Source organism: Chiloscyllium punctatum, chromosome 3 (assembly GCF_047496795.1).
Source record: "Chiloscyllium punctatum isolate Juve2018m chromosome 3, sChiPun1.3, whole genome shotgun sequence".
Lineage (NCBI taxonomy): Eukaryota > Metazoa > Chordata > Chondrichthyes > Orectolobiformes > Hemiscylliidae > Chiloscyllium > Chiloscyllium punctatum.
Window position 1 is genome coordinate 81,029,324 of NC_092741.1, and position 18,634 is coordinate 81,047,957.

Here is an 18,634-nt window from a genome sequence, read left to right on the forward strand (position 1 = left end):
TGTGTCTGATGACTGTGCCTGTAGGTGTGCATTCACCGCTGATGGAGCATGCTCTGAGATGTTGGTAACTGCTGTTCAAAATAGAGCTCTGGGGGAATACGTGGCAAGCTGAAGTCACCAGGTTCCCACTTGTGTTAGGAATGATTGTCAGCTAGTTTCTATTTGGCAGGTGGGGCAATGCTAAACAGCATATCAATTAGGTGAAATTGGGGAATAATTCATGGAAGTAATGCAAATAGGCCCATCACTGCTCATTAGCAACATTATCATCTTGCCATTCAAAGGTTTGTTGCAGAAGCTGACTTTTTCTGTGTTAAGAATCTAATTTCTGCTGAGCTTGCCTTATTGTCTCAACTGACTTACCAATGTCCTCATTGTTCAGGGGCTGGAAAGATTCCGTCACAATCTTGGAATAGGAAATAGTTCAATCAGTGACTCAGATGAGGAGTAACTTCTTTACTCAGATGGTGGTGAATCTTCGGAATTCTGGAGAGGACAGTGGAGGCTTAGTCATTGAGTATATTCAAGGCACAGAGATTTATCTATTAAAGACCATCTGGGAAACTGGCACTGAGGTTGATTGGTATGATCCAATTGAATGACAAACGAGGCTAGAGGGGCCAAAAGCCTGCTCCTGCCCCTCCTTTCCCATCTTACTTCACAACTCTCAATTTTTCACCATTCGGAAAATATTTAGATTTGTCTTTTTCAGCTTCATAGTGGATGGCCTTTCAATTTCTCACATTGAACTGTAACTGCCTTTTTGGTTTTGCCTGTTCAGTAGGGTTGTGTATATATTCTTGCTCCCTCCTCTACACAATTTGTGTGGCTGTTTAGTGTCACGTGAAAAATTACATCTGTAACTCTCTCCCTTCATCTAAATTAATGACAGATGTGATGAAAATATGAAGCCCCAGCTTGGATTCCTGGGGAAAATCTCTCATCACATCTAACCTTCCAGAAAATGTTCCTTTCAACACTATTCTCTGTCCTCTATCTCCCAACCTTGTAAATCAAAGTTTACCTAAATTAGATCTACGGATAAATTGTCTTTAGCATATTTTGTAAAATAGTATGAGTTGATGAAGTTTTAACAAAAATTCCTTTTAGGGACTGGTTCTGGTCTGGGTACCTTTTTGCTGAGCCTTCTCGAGGATGAGTTTCCAGAAGTCTACAGATTTGTTACGTCTGTCTACCCTTCTGCTGATGATGATGTGATCACTTCACCTTACAACAGTGTTCTTGCCATGAAAGAACTGACTGAGCATGCAGATTGTGTTTTACCCATTGAAAACCAGGTATGCATAACAATATTCCAGGATATACCTTTTCAAGAAGGAATGTAGTTACAAATAATTTAGATTTATATAGCATGCTTTTAAAAAGAACAACTCACAACAATGCTTCATGCGATTGTATTATAGATACAAATACCAGCGCTGAAGAGAATTCAGATAGAGAAGCAAAAGTATAGTCAAAAGTTTGAAGGAACATCTAAAAGGAGGAGAGTAGTGGACCGGTTTACTGAGAAATCCAAACTGAGGACTTAGCTGAAAGCATAGGCACCAATGGCAGGCAAAAGAAATGAGATAAATGTGAAAATAATGTGGAAGAATTGTAGAGTTCGTGAAAATCCGTTGAGTACACAGTTAAGGAAGTTAGAGCTAAGGAGAAACATGGCCATGGAGACCTTGGTGAAAAGTTGTTGTGGGCTGTCCAAACATTGGTAGTATAGCAATAACAAAAACTTAGTCTGGATTTTTACAAACTTGTGGAGTATCTCGGGACCTTCTAAAATGGGTTATGCCACTTGGATCAGAGGTCTCTCCCCCAATAGACAGATTCTATTTTACTGGGGGGGGGAGATATGGAGGCAGAAACTGGGGTGAGGTGTGACTCCCACTTTAGGGAATCACTCACCCAGTAGGGCCCTGAACTCCATGCTGAGTTTTCAGCTGGAACTTCAGTCACTCCCTTGACTGACAGTAAGGTCTGTATAACTGTGAAGTTATTCCAATGTTGTCTTTTTTCTGTGGGGTTAAGTATTTAATGTTAATGTAAATTAAATGTAGATTTAGTGAAATCTGTAATAGATGTTTGGAATTTTCATCACAATCCTCCAATTTGGAGTCTGTGTGGCGGATGGACATGTTCAGATTGAGATGTGACAACTTGCTCTGCTCAGCATGGCTCCTGTGGCTTGTGGACACTGGATGAGTTAGCATCAAAGGTGTGAAAGCAAAGGGTTATGGGTTGATATTAATATGGCATAGGGGCAGTTGGGCCATATGGCTGATTGAAAGGGTCATGGTGACATGAAGGGCATTCAAAGCCATCGGGGTGTGCAGGGACTTAAATAGTGTGGAAGGTGGATGGGATGATTGAGAGTTAAGAGGGCAGCATCTTCAAGAAACCAACTGGGATAAAATCCAAGAGAACCTAATGTTAATTTTAAGTATCTTATTTTTGGGAAATGTATTTATTCAATTCTTAGTGATTTTAATTTTTGAGCATTGTGTTTGAAAGTTTTTAACTGTTCCAGAGGCACATTTATCCTGAAAGATGTGTACTTGTATAAACAGTGTTGCAAAATATCTGCTCTTCTTTATTATTATTATCATGGAAACCTTCAGTTATATTTCAGGATGCAAATAATGGAAAACTGACAGTGTTGTTGCAGTTTTGAAGTCAAAACAGCCAGATATAAATCCATATCTCTTGTAGCTATTTCAAAAACAAGATGAGCAACTGAGCTAATATGTAAGAACAAAAAATCGTGGAGAATGAAACAGAGGCAGCATTTCTGACATCAAGTCATCAATCTGCAGTGGTAACTCTTTTCCTCTTAAGATGCTTTCTGATGTAGAGTATTTCCAGCATTTTGTGTTTTCAAATTTTCATTTGCACAGATTTTCCTTTTGCAGTAAGCTTACATCACAAATGGTATAAAAGGAGTAAGTTAGGAATATGCAACCAATGAGTGACCAAGTAAGTGGAAGAGAGGGAGGTAAATAAAAGCACTTTTATATGAAATATTGCAAGGAAAAATAACTTCCTGTTTCAGGGAATTCAGATACTTTGTGGCTTAATCACATTCGATCTTAACTCTGCATAGCTCCCAAAATCAGACGTTCATCAGAAATGTTAATTCTGTTTCACTCTGTACAGATGCTGTCTGGCATGAATATTTCCAGCATTTCTATTTCTATAAATAAGCTCAGTTTTTCACATCAGCTCTGAAATAGCTACAAGAGTGATTTAATTCCTGGGATTGTTTGAGCTCAGAAATTGTCACAACGTTGTCAGTTTGCCATTAATTGTGTCTTGGAACAACAGTTTTTAGATTTTTGTAAATAGAGATAGGAATGGTTTTTGAAACCAAATCAATCTATGAATAATATGTTTTGCAATAATCAGTACAATTTATAGTCTGGCAGTCTACAGATCATTCAAGCTTTTTGTGAATTCAAGGCCACATAAGGAAAACTCTGTTTTGAAATGGGCCATTTTGGCAGGTAGTAGAATTGCTGATTAATTGAAGTCTCTTGGCAAGACTCCCTGCTGTGGCTCTGCTTCTACCAGCAAGACCAGATTGAATGGCTGTTCCCTATACGTCAGCTAATCTGTCTGCTCAGTGCAACTGTCTGTCATCTGGCTGAAAACACTGGCATCATGGTTGTGTTATTGCACTAATAACTAAGAGGTTTGAACTAATAATCATGACAAGAGTTTAAATGAGCTAAGACCATTGAAAATTTGAATTCCGTTTTAATAAAATTGAACAATTAGAGCTATTATCAGTGGTCTCGAGAGGGTAGGAGAGAAAGATGACATAAAATTTTGAAGGAATCTTGTTTTGAAGGAATTTTATTTGTGTGTCTGGCTGTTGTGTGACTACTCGCCCAATATAGATAGCTCTTAATTATCCATTGAAGAAACCAACATGGCCATACACAGTTGAGACATCTAGAGATGGGCTGTCACTGCTAGTTTTGCCAGTGGAAGACAGATTTTGGATAAGTGGAGCAATTTCAGGCTGACAACCTTTAACTAGTGGACTGCCACAGGAATTGAAGCTGGGGCCACAATTATTCTCAATATATATTAATTACTTGGATGAGGACAGTGTATCATGGCCAAGTTTATGGATGAAACAAAATTAGGTGGGAGGCAGTTGGTGAGAATGACACAGTTGGCAGATGGATATAGACAGATTAAATGAGTTGGCTAAAACTTGATAGGTGGAATATAATGTGAGGAATTGAAAGATTAGGCATTTTCACAGGATGTATAGAAGAGCTGACCATTATTTAAATGGAGAAAGACTTTAGAAAGCAACAGAGTTCTTATCCATGAATCAATGGGGGAAAAGGCAGGAAAGTGGAGTTGAGGATTATTAGATCAGCTATGATGATATTGAATTGTAGAGTGTACTCAATGGAGTGAATGGCCTAATTCTGCTGTGTTTATAGTCACATGAACTCCAATGTCCTGAGAATTAATTAAACAAATAAAACCTTTTTATTTAGCTGATTTCCTCAATTTGCAGCCTCTATGTATCCCAACCTTGCCTCCATGCTCCCCCTTCCTGCTCAACAATAATCTCAATCTGAATGGTTCCTAACTAAGAAACAGAAATGTTTTTAATGAATTCCTTCTGTCAAACTCAGCAATCCTTTCAGAATACTTTTGTTTTGGCATTTCCTGGCTACTACAGTCCTGCCATGCGTTCTCTATGTTTCCCCACAAAATATTAAGGCCTGTATTTGTCTCTAACATATTTTGTATTATACTAATGTAATATTATGGTTTTATATAGCGCTAAATTTCAAAATGCATATTTTTTTTCTTAAAACAGTCCTTGATTGACATAGTGAACAAAATCAATCAGATGGCCAATTCTGGTAAATCAGCATCTGCAATAAAACTGCAAAGTACATTGATTTCTGGTCAGTCTAAAGTCAAACGACAGGAAAAACCATTTGATGCTATGAATAATATTGTAGCTAACTTGCTGCTGAATTTGACCAGGTAAGTGAATGTTTATATAAATAATTGCAGTATTCAACAAGTTGGGATAGCTGTGGGCTAGTTTTGATCATATACAGGGGTCAGAAAGAAATTCTGTAAATTTGTCTGCCACGATTGACCAGTGTTGTTGCAGATGCCTGTGGGAAATTTAAAAAGTAGAGAAAGAAAATGAAAAAAGGGATTAGATGGACTAAGGGTGTGCATAGAAACTGAAAATCAAGACAAAGGGAAGTAGTAAGGGTTTTGCTTAAAAAAAGAAAATGGTCAAAGAAAGATGGAACCACTTGTAGATAAGACAACCTTTTATTTCGGTGTGAAGGGATGAGAAAGGTGCTTGAATGTTTTGGAATAGATAAGCCGAAGTAAGGCAAAATAGAATTTGGGAGTATCCAAGGAGAATTGAGAGAAAGCCAGTATTGTAGTCAAGGGATCGGAGTTTTGCTACTGAGAGTTGGGAAATCTCTTGACTCTGCAGACCTGCCTCAATTTAAAAGCCCCATTAGGCCTAAATTTCTGAGTGGCAGTAGAGGTTTGAGACAGCTCCACAAGCCCAAGGGTGTGGATGCATACTGATGCAAGCTGGTTACGAGACTGTCTGTGGTTCTTTAGAAAGTTAGTCCAGTTGTTTTAGAAACTGTTAAACCCTTGACCTCATTTGTTTCCCTGCCCATTTTTCATTAATATTATTTATGCATGTAATAAAATAGTCATAGTTACATAATTGCTCAAAAAATCTCAATGTCTTCTTTTCTATACTGTGAAATCAAATTGTATTGTTTTGGACTGTTGTCATTTCATTCAATTGCTTCTGCAATGGACATTTCATTGCAAACAACTTTGTATTTTGTAGAATGCTTTAAAACTCTACAGGGAAATTTGGCTCTTTACAGATAGATATTAAATAATCCTCAAAAATCTTTTCTAAAAGATCTGGTCAGAAGCATTAATCAATTATTTTTGAAATTAAGAATTACGTTAATTGAACAATGCCATGTCCATTGATTTACAAAATCAATATACTTTGAATTTTTGTGGGTTTAAGAACTTTCTGTAAAAATAATTAGCTTCTTGCAAAATGGTACGTTGTCATCAGGCATTATGCTAATGTAATACTTGAATTTATTTTTGATTATTAATAGATTTATCTCTCAACTTTGCTTCGCACTGGTCAAAAATATTTTACTTTTGTTTTTAACAATATGTGTGTAATAGTTTTTAGAAAAGCATTTATTTGGTTATACAATGAGCACTCACACAGTATTTACTTATTTGCAGACAAGATTTACTGTCTGCAATATTAAGTAGTGACAGAGACGATATTTCTTTTGCAGATATAACACGAACAGTACACTTGACTAATCAATAATTTGCCCTAGATTCTCTGTGTTGCAGTTTGTTTAATTCTGAGTTCGCATGTAATGGAATCTTTTCTGATGAATAAGGTGTCATTTGAACAACATTTTACATAGCTCAAAATTGTGTAAAAGTGTTGGTATTAGTTGTCTTATTTTTGTTGCAGCTCTGCTAGGTTTGAAGGATCTCTCAACATGGACCTTAATGAAATCACCATGAACCTGGTTCCGTATCCACGGCTTCATTATCTTGTTTCTAGTCTAACTCCTTTATATACCTTGGCGGATGTAAACATTCCGACAAGAAGGTAGGGCCTTTGCCAGTGTTTTTGGAAAGTAAGTCATATTGCTCAGTTACTGGTTCTTTAACATTACTACATCACCACTGTTTCTCCACCAATTGAGAGATTAGGATCATACATGTAAAACCTGGATACAAAATGGAAAAAAAAAGCTGATGGATGAGATTGGGAGATAGGATAAACAGAAAAGAAAAGCATTGTGAAGATTCTTGATAATATGAAAAGAGGCAGTAAGTTAGAAGATATTCCAAAGAACAAGTATGTGGCAGCTGAAGAAACTGCAATCAATGCTGGAGTGTAGAGGACAGAGAACAAGAAACAATGTCTGAGAAATAAAGCTGCAAGAAGGGTCATAGATGACAGTTGAATGTAAAGAAAATGGTTTTGAAATTGATCCAAGGAAGGTGAAGAAGCCAGTGTGCTTGGTAAGGCAGAAGGGTTTAGAAGTGTGGAACCCTTGAGTGAGTGATAAGTAAGTGGTAGAAATATTCTAAATGAATTGTGGCATCCTGGTGAAATTGTAAGACCGGGAGGAAGGGGTGGTGTTGTAAACCTGTAAGATCCACAGTCTGGCAGAAGGTTCCTGCCAAACTTTACATCCAGTCAGTTGGAGGATCATGCAGTTGTGTACAAGGATAAGCGCGGGATGAATTGCATCTTAGCTACAATCAACTGGGGACAAGGAACAACCACATCAAATACAGGACAGACAGTTGCTCACCCCAGGGAAAATGCCCATCAAGGACATGTGAAACCTGATCCTGCGGTTTTTGAGTATCACAAACCCAACTTGTATCAGCTAATTTAACACAAAATGAGTGTTCAAATCTGATTTATATCAGTTTAGTAAAGCATTTACATGATTAGTTATCAGAGAGGACATCATGGTTCCTTTTTCATTAAATTTTCAGATGGAGGGAATCTCTTAAAAGGAAGCAAAGATTTCTGGAAATACTCCCAAAAGTCTTCTGCAAGGTGTTGTTAAGGACAAATTAACTAATTTGCTTGTGTTGTTTAATAAGGAAAGAGTATTTCTAATGAGGAAATGCAGTTGAAATAGTGATATCAAAAGGCATTTAACATAGTGCTGCACAGCAAATGTGGATGCAAAGTTGGAGATCATGGGAAAAAGGAAGAGTAGCAACATAGAAACAAAAGTGATTCATTGAAAGAAACAACAATAGTGAATAGTTTTCAAAATGAAGGATGGTTTAATGTGACATTTTGCAGGAATTGCTGTTAAGGCACCTGGCTGTTGTTAAATAAATGACTTAGACATTGTGCATGTTTCCAACTTTGGGAATGAGGTAAAATTCTGTAATTTGTATTACAGTGAAAGGGATAGGGTTGTACCTCAGAAGGTTATGGTCAGATTGGTGGAACAAACACAGAAGTGGTAGATGAAATTTAATGCAAAAAATGTGAAGTGACGAATTTTAGCAGATAGAATGGGATAGGCAATAGAAACTAACTGATTGAATTCTAAAGGGACCTGTGGCAATAAGTGCAAGAATCATTAAAGGCTGCATGACAGGTTGAGAATGTGGCTAATTAAGCATTTGTGATCCCAGGCTTTATGAATAGGGCATTGTATACAAAAGAAGGGCATCCTTTTAAATCTATATATTTAAAAAAAGGATTGGCCTCTGGATTTGGACAAGAGGGAGGTCTCACAGAGCTATTCCTGCCACCACCTCCCAACTCATTGTACTCTTCCCATGATCCACATTCCATGAATCCCCTCATCCTGCATTTCTTTTCCATGGCCTGGGTCTATCTATGATCTTGGCATTTTGGTGCTTGTCCTGACTGCAGCAGCCACAGTCTTCTCTATGTTACTGCTAAGGACAAGATGTTGGCCTCTGATTTGTTAGTAGCTCTTGGTTGGTAAGTCATCTGCCAACCCCCACACACATACCCCCCCCCCCCTCTCCCAACCAACACACACACCACCTCCGCCCCCCCGCCCCCCAACCCAGGTCTTCAATCCACTAGCTGATTGTCAACGGTCTTGGTCTGTCAATTGCCTTACACCCCCCAAAAAGAGACAACACTGATCAGATCACTCCCCACAGGTCCAGCTGGCTGGCAAGTATCCTGACTCCTGAACAAGAGTCTGCTCAGTGACTGAGCTACGCTCAATTAGCTGAAACAAGGTGGGTTGGTGATATTCAAAACCACATGATCAGATTTCACATTTATTCGTGGCATAAAGCTTCACCTTTCCACTGGGGTGTGCAACTGTCTGTTCTGTATTTGATGTGGTTGTTCCTTATCCCCAGTTAGAATATTAAATACACAGAATGTGGTGAAAGCAGATTCGATCGAGACTTTCAAAAGAGAATTCAATCATTTTTAGAAATGTTAAAATTTGCAGAAGTGCAAGGGGGTAGCCACTTGGTGAATTGCTTGTTCAGAGAACCAGAATGGTTGTCTGCTATGCTATAATGTGGTTCTGGGTTGGTCTATAAAGCTCAACCATTGGCCAACAAAGGGTGCCACCAAGCAGTATGAGCATTTGGAGTTGGGAGGAGATTGCAAGAGAGATTTTGGAATACAAATTCTCAATAAAATGTTTTTAAAAAGAAAAGTCTGAATCTACTTTCTTGCTATTGCACATTAGCTCTATTGAATTAGTTGTATTAAAGTTGTATTTTTTTTATTCATTCATGGGACATGAGCATCACTGGCTAGGCCCATCCCTAGTTGCCCTTGAGAAGGTGGTGGTGAGCTGCTTTCCTGAACTGCTGCAGTCTATCTACTGTAATTAGACCCACAAAATAGTTGGGGATGAAATTACAGGATTTTGTTATGATTAAAACCTAGTCCTGCAAGTTTAACATTACGATTAATGTGAGGAGTTTGCTTTTATATTTTATATCTCCAACACATCGCAAACTACCCCAGCTGCACACTCTTTGATTCTTTATTCAAACAGGTTGGATCAGATGTTTACCGATGCTTTTAGTAAGGATCACCAATTGATGTATGCTGACCCAAAACGTAACCTGTACCTTGCCTGTGCATTGATGGTCCGAGGAAATGTTCAGATTTCTGATCTTCGAAGAAACATTGAGAGGTTTGAAGGAAGCATGTGCACACATGTGAAACCATTCTTTTTGTGTTATGTTAATTTACTGTAGCTGTTGTTCATTTAGAAGTTTCATACTTGGAAGAGGAAACCATTTTTCATCAAAGCACCTCCAGAATCGTCGAATTATCGCACCAAGAATTGGTTATTTGGCCCATTGTACCTGGAACAGCTGTCCGCAGGAGCTGTACCATTTCCCCACCTTCTCCCCACCACTCTTCACATTCGTCTTTTTCAGATAACTACCCTGTTCCCTTTTGAATGATCAAGCCCCTCTCCAGCACAGAGGAACATCTATTATCCAAACGACATGGGCGGGAAGTATTTTGTTCGGATAATCGAATGTTCAGATTAGCAAATGCCAGATAACCGTTTATCCAAGCATTGGCAACTTGCGGTCTTGTTCGGATAACCCGAAATTCGGATATTCTAGGTTCCTCTGTATGTGCTCAGACAATGCATTGTAAACTGTAACAATTCACTGTATGGAAAATGTCTGTGCTTTTTATGCCAATTCTTTAATTCTGTGCCTTCTCATTCTTGAATTTTTAATGAGTGAGAACAGTTCTGTCATATTTGCTCTGATTGGACAATGTGAATACCATTATATAATTAATTAATACAGTTTTTATTTTAAATAACTGACAATTATTACAATTTGAGCAGGATTTCCTGTTGGATGGGGAATTATTTCAGTAGAAAGTCCTTTTTTTTTCATATGTTCAAAGGCTGTGTTATATTTTAAATTAAATTCTTTATTTCTATGGAAATTCATGAGCAGCTATAGGTGATAAATAAATTGCACATGTTGTGGTTAGCAAAAATTTGTAACTTTTAATGCCAGTTTTTAACCATTTTCCAACAGCTTTGACTTGTCGCTGGGTTCCATGGTGACTGCACATCCTTTGGTATTTTGCAAAACCTAACCATCATTTACAAAGGGAGAGGCTATTGAAATACATTTTTTAAAAAGGAAATTGTGTAATAATCAAAAATGCACTTGTTTTTTCTTGCAAAAGTGCTGAATGCTAGATTAGCATTTAATACTAGCATTTATAGCCAGGTATAAAGACGAATGGCATAAGTGCTAGTCTTACATTGTGTTTACTTTGAGTAAGCATTTCTGGAAAGTACACTAGTGATGAATTTCTCCTTCCCTGCCTTTGAAATTGGCAAAAGAAGATAGACCAGGAATCTAACTTTGTGTCTTCCTAGTTTATGTGAACTGATGGTTAATTTCTTATAAAAAAGCACATTTACCTAAGTTACTCCTTTTTACCCAAATAAACATTTAGTTAGGTATTACTAATTTCTCTCAAGGTAGTTTTTCGTTTCAACTGTTAATTTTTCCATTCAAAGAATTGAAGCTGTAAATGGCTTTGTTAAAATAAAGCAAATGAAATTTTGTCCCTTGTCTGCTCTGGTTCTGAAGGAGCAGATTGACAGTCTGAAACTGAAGAGTGGTAACTCCCTGAGGAAATTAGTGGCAAGGAGGTCATTTAATCAAATAGGAGCATGGCAAGTGAGGGACCCCTGTGATTTCACACCTCCACTCTGATTCCACAGTCAGGAGGCCTGTGGACAGCCTTGCCACCCAACTGACCGTTTATGGCCCTTATGTAGGCAATTAATGTTGTCAGTAGTATTGGTTCCAGCTTTACAGGGAGAATTACAAGCCAGTTCACCAGGAATCCTGTGATATAACAGGATCTTTTGCCTCAGATGGGTGTTGTACCAGCAGGAGCCACTGCGTGCCTGGTAGCAATATCACTTAATGTGCTGCTGGCCTCTAATTCTCTAAGAGAGACTTCCTGGGGAAGACCTACTGCTCTCTAGTTAAGAGCCTGAACAATCATAGAGGTTTACAGCATGGAAACGGACCCTTTGGTCCAACTTGTCCAGGCCACCCAGTTTACCCAATTAATCTAGTCCCATTTGCCTGCATTTGGTCCATATCCCTCCAAATCTATTCCATCTATGTACTGTCCAAATGTTACTTAAATGACAAAATTGTACTTACCTTCACCAATACCTCTGAAAGCCTGTTTGAGACACTCACCACCCTCTATATGAATTGTCCCTCTGGACCCCTTTGTGTCTCTCCCCTTTCACCTTAAATCTAGGTCCTCTAGTTTTAAACTCCCCTACCATGGGAAAAGTTGTTGACTATATACCTTCTCTATGTCTCTCATGATTTTATAGACCTTGTAAGGTCACCCCTCACTCTCCTACACTCCAGGGGAAAAAAGTTCCAGCCTGTCCACCTCTCCTTATTACTCAAACTTTCCAGTTCGGGTAGCATCCTAGTAAATCCTTTCTGTACTCTTTCTAGCTTAATAATACCCTTTCTCTAATAGGGCAACCAGAATTGCATGCAGTATTCCAAATGTGGTTTTACCAATGACTTGTACAGCTGTCCCCAAGACGTCCCAACTCCTATTCTCTTTCATGCTCTGACCCATGAAAGCAAGCATGCTGAAAGCCTTCTTGACCACCTTGTTTACCTGTGACTCCACTATCAAGGAGTTATGAACCGATATCTGTATCTCTTTGTTCTGTAACACTCCCAAGTCCTACCATTGACTCTCTAAGTCTTGCCCTGGATTGACCTATCAAAATGCAACACCTTGTATTTATCTAAACTAAACTGCATCTGCCAATCCTCAGCCCAATGGCCCAGTTCTTCAAGATTTTTGCTCTATTCCCAGATAACCTTCTTCACTGTTCACTACACTGCCAATCTTAGTATTATCCACAAACCCATATCTCCTAAATTCTCATCTAAATCATTTTTATAAATAATGAATAACAGCGGACCCAGCTCACCACAGGTCACAGGCCTCCAATTTGAAAAATAACCCTGTACCCTCCCCATCCTCTGTCTTCTACCTTCAAACCAGTCCAGTTTTGTATTCAACTGGCCAGCTCTCCCTTGATCCCATGAGATTTAACCTTACTCAACAACCAACTATGTGGTATTTTGTCCAAGTCCTTGCAATGTAGACAGCATCTATTGCACTACCCTCATCTACTTTCTTGGTCACCAATTCAGAACATTGACTTTTATCCCAGAAAATTGAACTTAATAATCAAAAGAAAAATTCTTAAAATTTCTTTCAAATTCACTGCAATGATTACTTAGCTGTTTCTTCATTAACTATTTTGCAGTATTATTCCATTTTAACATCTGTGAAAGCTGCAGTTATCATTCAGCGTGATGTACCTTGTGTTTCTATACAGGTTGAAACCTTCTCTCCAGTTTATCCCATGGAATCAGGAAGGTTGGAAAACAAGTCTCTGTTCAGTACCTCCAGTTGGTCATACTCACTCCTTATTGGCACTAGCTAATAATACTTGTGTTAAGGCTACCTTCACTGATCTAAAGGATCGATTTGTGAAACTTTACAAGAAAAAGGTAAATTCTGAATAATTATATGTCTTGATGGTATCTAAGAACTTGGGTTAATGGCAGAAAAAAAATTAGATATTAGTTAAAGGAGCATTAGTTGGATTGGGAAGGAGGGGCAGATGTATCTTGTTGTAGGTGGGAGGGATGCACTTATTTTTGTCTTAACAGGCTGCACCACCTTGCACTCATTGGACCAGTTGCACGGGCTTTGGTGAGGTGGTGGCTTGGGCATATTGTTTATCATGACAAGGTGGTGTGTTCATGCAGAACCACTTATGGCCTCAGGGCGGGAAAACTGTCCATGACCTTTCTTGGCACTGATATGATTCAATGGTTTGGGAAGACAGCGGGCACATCACCTCTGCACCTTCCCTCACCATTTTAAAGCCCCCTGCTCACACCACTCTATCATGCCTAAGGGCTACAGAAAATTCCACCTAGGAATTCTGTTTATCAATGTAATTACTTCTATCTGTTTCTTAAAAAATCTAAAATTTAGAACTTGATATTACAAACATGCTTTTCAGTCCAGGTTGATGGCTAAATGACAGAGACAACTGGTAGTGACTTTAAACTAAGAGTCACCATGCCTCAGCAAGGGATAGGATCAAGAAAGTGGGCTTTTCATGGTGACTTTAACTAGTGCGGGAATTCAACCCATACTCTTGGCACTGCTCTGCAGTGCAAACCAGCTGTCCAGTGCACTGAGCTACCATTGCAATAGGCCCAGGACAAGAATACTAGCATGAGAGCCCGGTGGTTTATTGATATGACAAGTATTACAACACAGAGGCAGAGAGCTCAATCAAATCAGCCTTCGTAGCTCTATATTCACAACACAATAAAATTAAAAACATCAAAGACCCTCAAAATTGACTCCATTGATTCCTAAGCAGACATTTGAATAAACAATTCCAGTTTCTGTGAATAATAAATTTGGACACCAGGTTTGTAGCTTAATGAAAATAGAGCTATTTATTAATAATACAGTAGCTTTACTAGAGCAAAATTAAACAACAAAGTAATCTAATTAATTCTGTGATTTAAACCCAATAACCTTTGTTTTCAGCCCCATTCAAGCAAAAGACCAACAGACAAGCAAGCACAGTTAAGGGATAAATAAATAAAATTGAAAAAAACAGCCAGATTAGTTGGGCGTATCTCATGATTGATTGGTCTGCGTTGTATCTAGTGTACAGACTTTTTAAAAAATAATAGATTAAGAGCTTGAAGGAGCTCTAGCTACCACTTAGCAAGCAAAATCAAAGATGTTCACTTATTCTTCCATTAACATTTCTTTTGTATTACTTACCTTCCTAATGTAGTTTGACCACATAATGATAGGATATTGCTAGCAATCACAAGGTTTCAGTGAATTGTTTGAATAATGAATTGTACTAATTTTGCCATTTCAGGCTCACATTCATCATTACCTCCATGTGGATGGAATGGAACAAAGTTGTTTCACAGAAGCCAAAAATTCTTTGTCATCCCTAATCGAGGAATACAATCAGTTGGATGCTACTAAAGGACTACCAGTCACCAATATGCCCCGTCTTTCCATTGCAACGTAAAATAGTCCATGGTGAAAGGAAGGGTGTTAAACCCATATTACAATTCTAACCTCAGTAATAATTATTTTCCAAAAATTGAAATAATCAACTGCACAGTTATAAGTATTATATCATATACAAAGTTGTTGCTCAAATCTAGAAAGGGATTTACACCTGACACTGGCCAAATTGTACATAAAATGTGTCCTGGTGTAAGATTTTGAATGTGAATTCTCCTGATCTATTGGTGTTTATCTGAATCCACTTACATTGGTTAGTTAGTTGGCCGACAAAGCTAAGTACTGTAGATAGACTGGCAAAGTTGCTGGGAAGCTTGAAATGTTGTTCTCACCAAGAAGATGGTTCAAGCGTTGTATTCATCAGTAAATTGAGATTAGAAAAAAGTCAGCGTTATTATTCCTGACAGTTTGGCAAAGATTTTGTTGGGCCATTGGAAGTTTCACCCACCTATTGGAGCACCAGTAGTGAATCCCCATCAGTTACGTGAACTAGGCCTGATGCACTTAATTGGCCACCTTCAGGCCTTCCAAGTGGTTGAGTTTCCAAGCAGCAGTAATTCTGCCTGTCAAGAATTGCTGGCCAAATGAAAAGCACTGCATCCACCCTGTGCCCTTTGTCATCTTCAGACCCCAGGTCACGGAAGGGCTGGTGGGAGGCAAGGATAGGAGTGGCTTTCAATGGCCACGCACTGTTTACTAACATGTTCCTTGATCAGGCAAAGAATGACTGCCTGCCCCTAGCAAACCTGAGATGTTCTCCTGAATAGCCTTCCAAGGGTATGAAATACTATGCAACTTTCATTTAATCCCTGGATCATAAGTGAGATTAATTGACATCTCTTCTTAGGCAGGCAGCAATGCTGCGTCAGTCCCTTCTATCCTCCAAATTAATCAAGGCGTTTTCCATTTGCTTGGAAGCTGACATTGTATTTCAGTACATGTGACAACCATAAAATCAGTGAAAAGTGTTATTTTGTGTGCCATACAGGCAGATCTTACCATACAAAGTGCATCAGGGCAGCAGAAAAAATTCCAAATAAAGTGTTACAGCTGCAGAGAAGGTGCAGAGTTAACATTTGAGCGGTCTGTTCAAAAGTCTGATAACAGTGGGGAGGAAGCTAATCTTGAACTTGATCATACATGTGTTCAAACTTTTATATCTTCTGTCCAATGGAAGAAGGTTGAAGAGGGTTATTACTGAGATGGGAGGGGTCTTTGATTATGTTGGTTGCTTTCCTGGTGCAGCCGGAAGTATAGATGGAGTCCATGGATGGAAGGCTGGTTTGCATGATGGACTGGGCAATTTGGTAGGCTCGTGTTGATCTGAGCCAGGACTAACTTCTCAAAGCATTTCATAATTATTGAGGTCCGAGCCACTGGGCGGTAGTCATTGAGAAATTATGTACACTTACGATAACACAATGTAAGTACCTTCTTTGGCACCAGGATGATGATGGTCTTCTCGAACAGGCGGGGACTTCAAATCATAGTAAGGATCTCTAGTAAGATCATAGTTAAAGATTTCTATGAATATTCCCACCAGCTGATCTGATTGCACGGCCGGGGGTTCCATTCGGGCCAGTCACTTTCAGTGGGTTCACACTCAAGAAGGCTGATCTAACATTGGTGACAGTGACTATGTGTATTGCTGCAGCCATAATTAAATGGCCCGAATCAGCATGATTCTTACCGCAATGAGCTGCATAAAATCCAATTCTGTGATCCATGGGGGGAGTTAATAACCTTTTTGATAGAACATTTTGAAATAAATACTACCATAGAGTTATGGTTCACAGATATTTGTTCCATTATCAAAATGTTAAGATACTGACATGTTAGTGAACTGTAAAGCATTAAAATGACACTTCAAAATTTGTTGAATTGTTTGAAATCCCATAGTTAAAACACTTTTCTCAGTTCTGTGAAATTGCAACAGGCAAGAAAACTGTAAAAATTTCTTTTCTGGATTCTATAAGTAATCAATTTAGTTTGCATTCTTGCTTGTACCAGTGACCAAATTTTAATCATTCTTATAAACTATCCATACTAAAACTTTTCTGTACGTGAAATACCAAAGGTAACCAATGGTTGCATGAGTATTAATATTTAAAAGATGGGTATACAGTATGTATTTTTGCATATGAACTAATGTGAATTTAGCATGCAAGTTCCATGCTATTTATATACATTTATCATTTAATGTTCGACTTTTCTCATTGATAATTCTATTAAAATTATTTTGATATATTTACTTCACTGTTATTTGGCTCATATATAATATGCACTTACTACTTTGTGCATTTGGAAAAAGTGTGTTACTTGTACAGTGCAAATCCCACCATCCTGTTATGAAACACTATATAAGTAAGTTCAAAGTTTGTGAGAAGATTTGTAGCTCGGGTGCTCGTGGTTGTGGTTTTGTTCGCCGAGCTGGGAATTTGTGTTGCAGACGCTTCATCCCCTGTCTAGGTGACATCCTCAGTGCTTGGAAGCCTCCTGTGAAGCGCTTCTGTGTTGTTTCCTCCGGCATTTATAGTGGTTTGTCTCTGCCGCTTCCGGTTGTCCGCTGCAGTGGCAGGTATATTGGGTTCAGGTCGATGTGTTTGTCGATAGAATCTGTGGATAAGTGCCATGCCTCTAGGAATTCCCTGGCTGTTCTCTGTTTGGCTTGTCCTATAATAGTAGTGTTCTCCCAGCATGAGCAAAACCAACGTAGTGTACAAAATCCCGTGCAAGGACTGCACAAAACACTACATAGGACAAATAGGAAGACAGCTAACGAGCCGTATCCATGAACACCAACTAGCCACGAAACAACACGACCAGCTATCCTTAGTAGCCACACACACACATGACAAGAAACATGAGTTCGACTGGGACAACACTACTAATAAATACTGGCCTGGCCAATGATGCCCATATCCCATGCATGAATATAAAAGAACCCAACACCACATTGATTTTTTTGAACCATCTGTTTTAGAGCTTGTAGTTTCCTTTTAAATTCATAGTTTCTTAATGCTCCTTTCCAATTCACTGGGTTATTCTTCCTCAGAGAGAGAGAGTAATCACCTGCCTGTTTCAGTTCTACAGCAGCCCACCCCCCCCCCCCCCCAAAAAAAGAAAGTGGATCTGAAGTTTTTAATTTTTGAAGGCTTGATCATTGCAAATTATGTTTCCATCTCCAGCGTGAGGATTTTCACAATGGTGCAAGTCAGATTGGAGCTGAGAACCTTTTCATACCTTCTGTGGCTATTGATGTCATCTGGTTTCATTGTCTTGTGGGGAAAAAAAAACATAAATTTCAACTGAACTTATCTAATCCATGCCAGTTTTCTGAAACTTGACTAATCTGCATGGCAGGAGATGGCTTTTTTTTTAAAAAATGGTGTTTGTGGGGTCCTTATTAAAACTATTTCAGTCTATCAAAGTCCCAGGTATTATAATGGGTGATGGAATTCAAGGTCAGAAGTCCATATTTTACATAAGTGAGGCATTATCAATCAGGCAGGAATTTTTTTCCAGGAACCACTGAACATAACAAAAAGGAACAGGAGTAAAAACAGAGTGCAATCAATATGATTATAGCTGATCTCAACTCTACTTTCCTGCCTCCATGTATATCTCTTAATTCACTTAGACCAAAATCTGTCTATTCTAACCTTAGACTTATTTGCAATATAGCATTCACAGTCTTCTAAAGATACACTACCTTTTGGGTTAACTAATTTATCCTCATCTGCGTTCCAAATCATCAGCCCCTTATCCTGTGACTGTACCCTTGTGTTTTAGATTCCTTGACTAACATAAACAATTTCTTAGCATCTATACTTCAGCCCCTTCAGAATCTTAGGTAAATTTTGGAGATTGTCTCTA

General features: G+C 38.6%; 1 protein-coding gene across 5 annotated transcripts in view; it reads left to right on the plus strand.

Moving 5' to 3' along the window:
* Positions 1-16,961, plus strand: part of tube1 (tubulin, epsilon 1) — a 41,457-nt gene extending 24,496 nt beyond the window's left edge. For 4 of the 5 annotated variants that reach the window (XM_072555752.1, XM_072555764.1, XM_072555773.1 and 1 more), the window contains 6 exons: positions 1,111-1,298; positions 4,859-5,031; positions 6,551-6,691; positions 9,624-9,764; positions 13,017-13,191; positions 14,601-16,961. In XM_072555752.1, coding sequence (XP_072411853.1) covers positions 1,111-1,298; positions 4,859-5,031; positions 6,551-6,691; positions 9,624-9,764; positions 13,017-13,191; positions 14,601-14,759 — 977 coding nt within the window. In that variant the 3' untranslated portion in view covers positions 14,760-16,961. The remainder of the gene's footprint in view (positions 1-1,110; positions 1,299-4,858; positions 5,032-6,550; positions 6,692-9,623; positions 9,765-13,016; positions 13,192-14,600) is intronic. The other variant, XM_072555756.1, reaches the window with a different exon arrangement.
* The last annotated feature ends 1,673 nt before the right edge of the window (positions 16,962-18,634 follow it).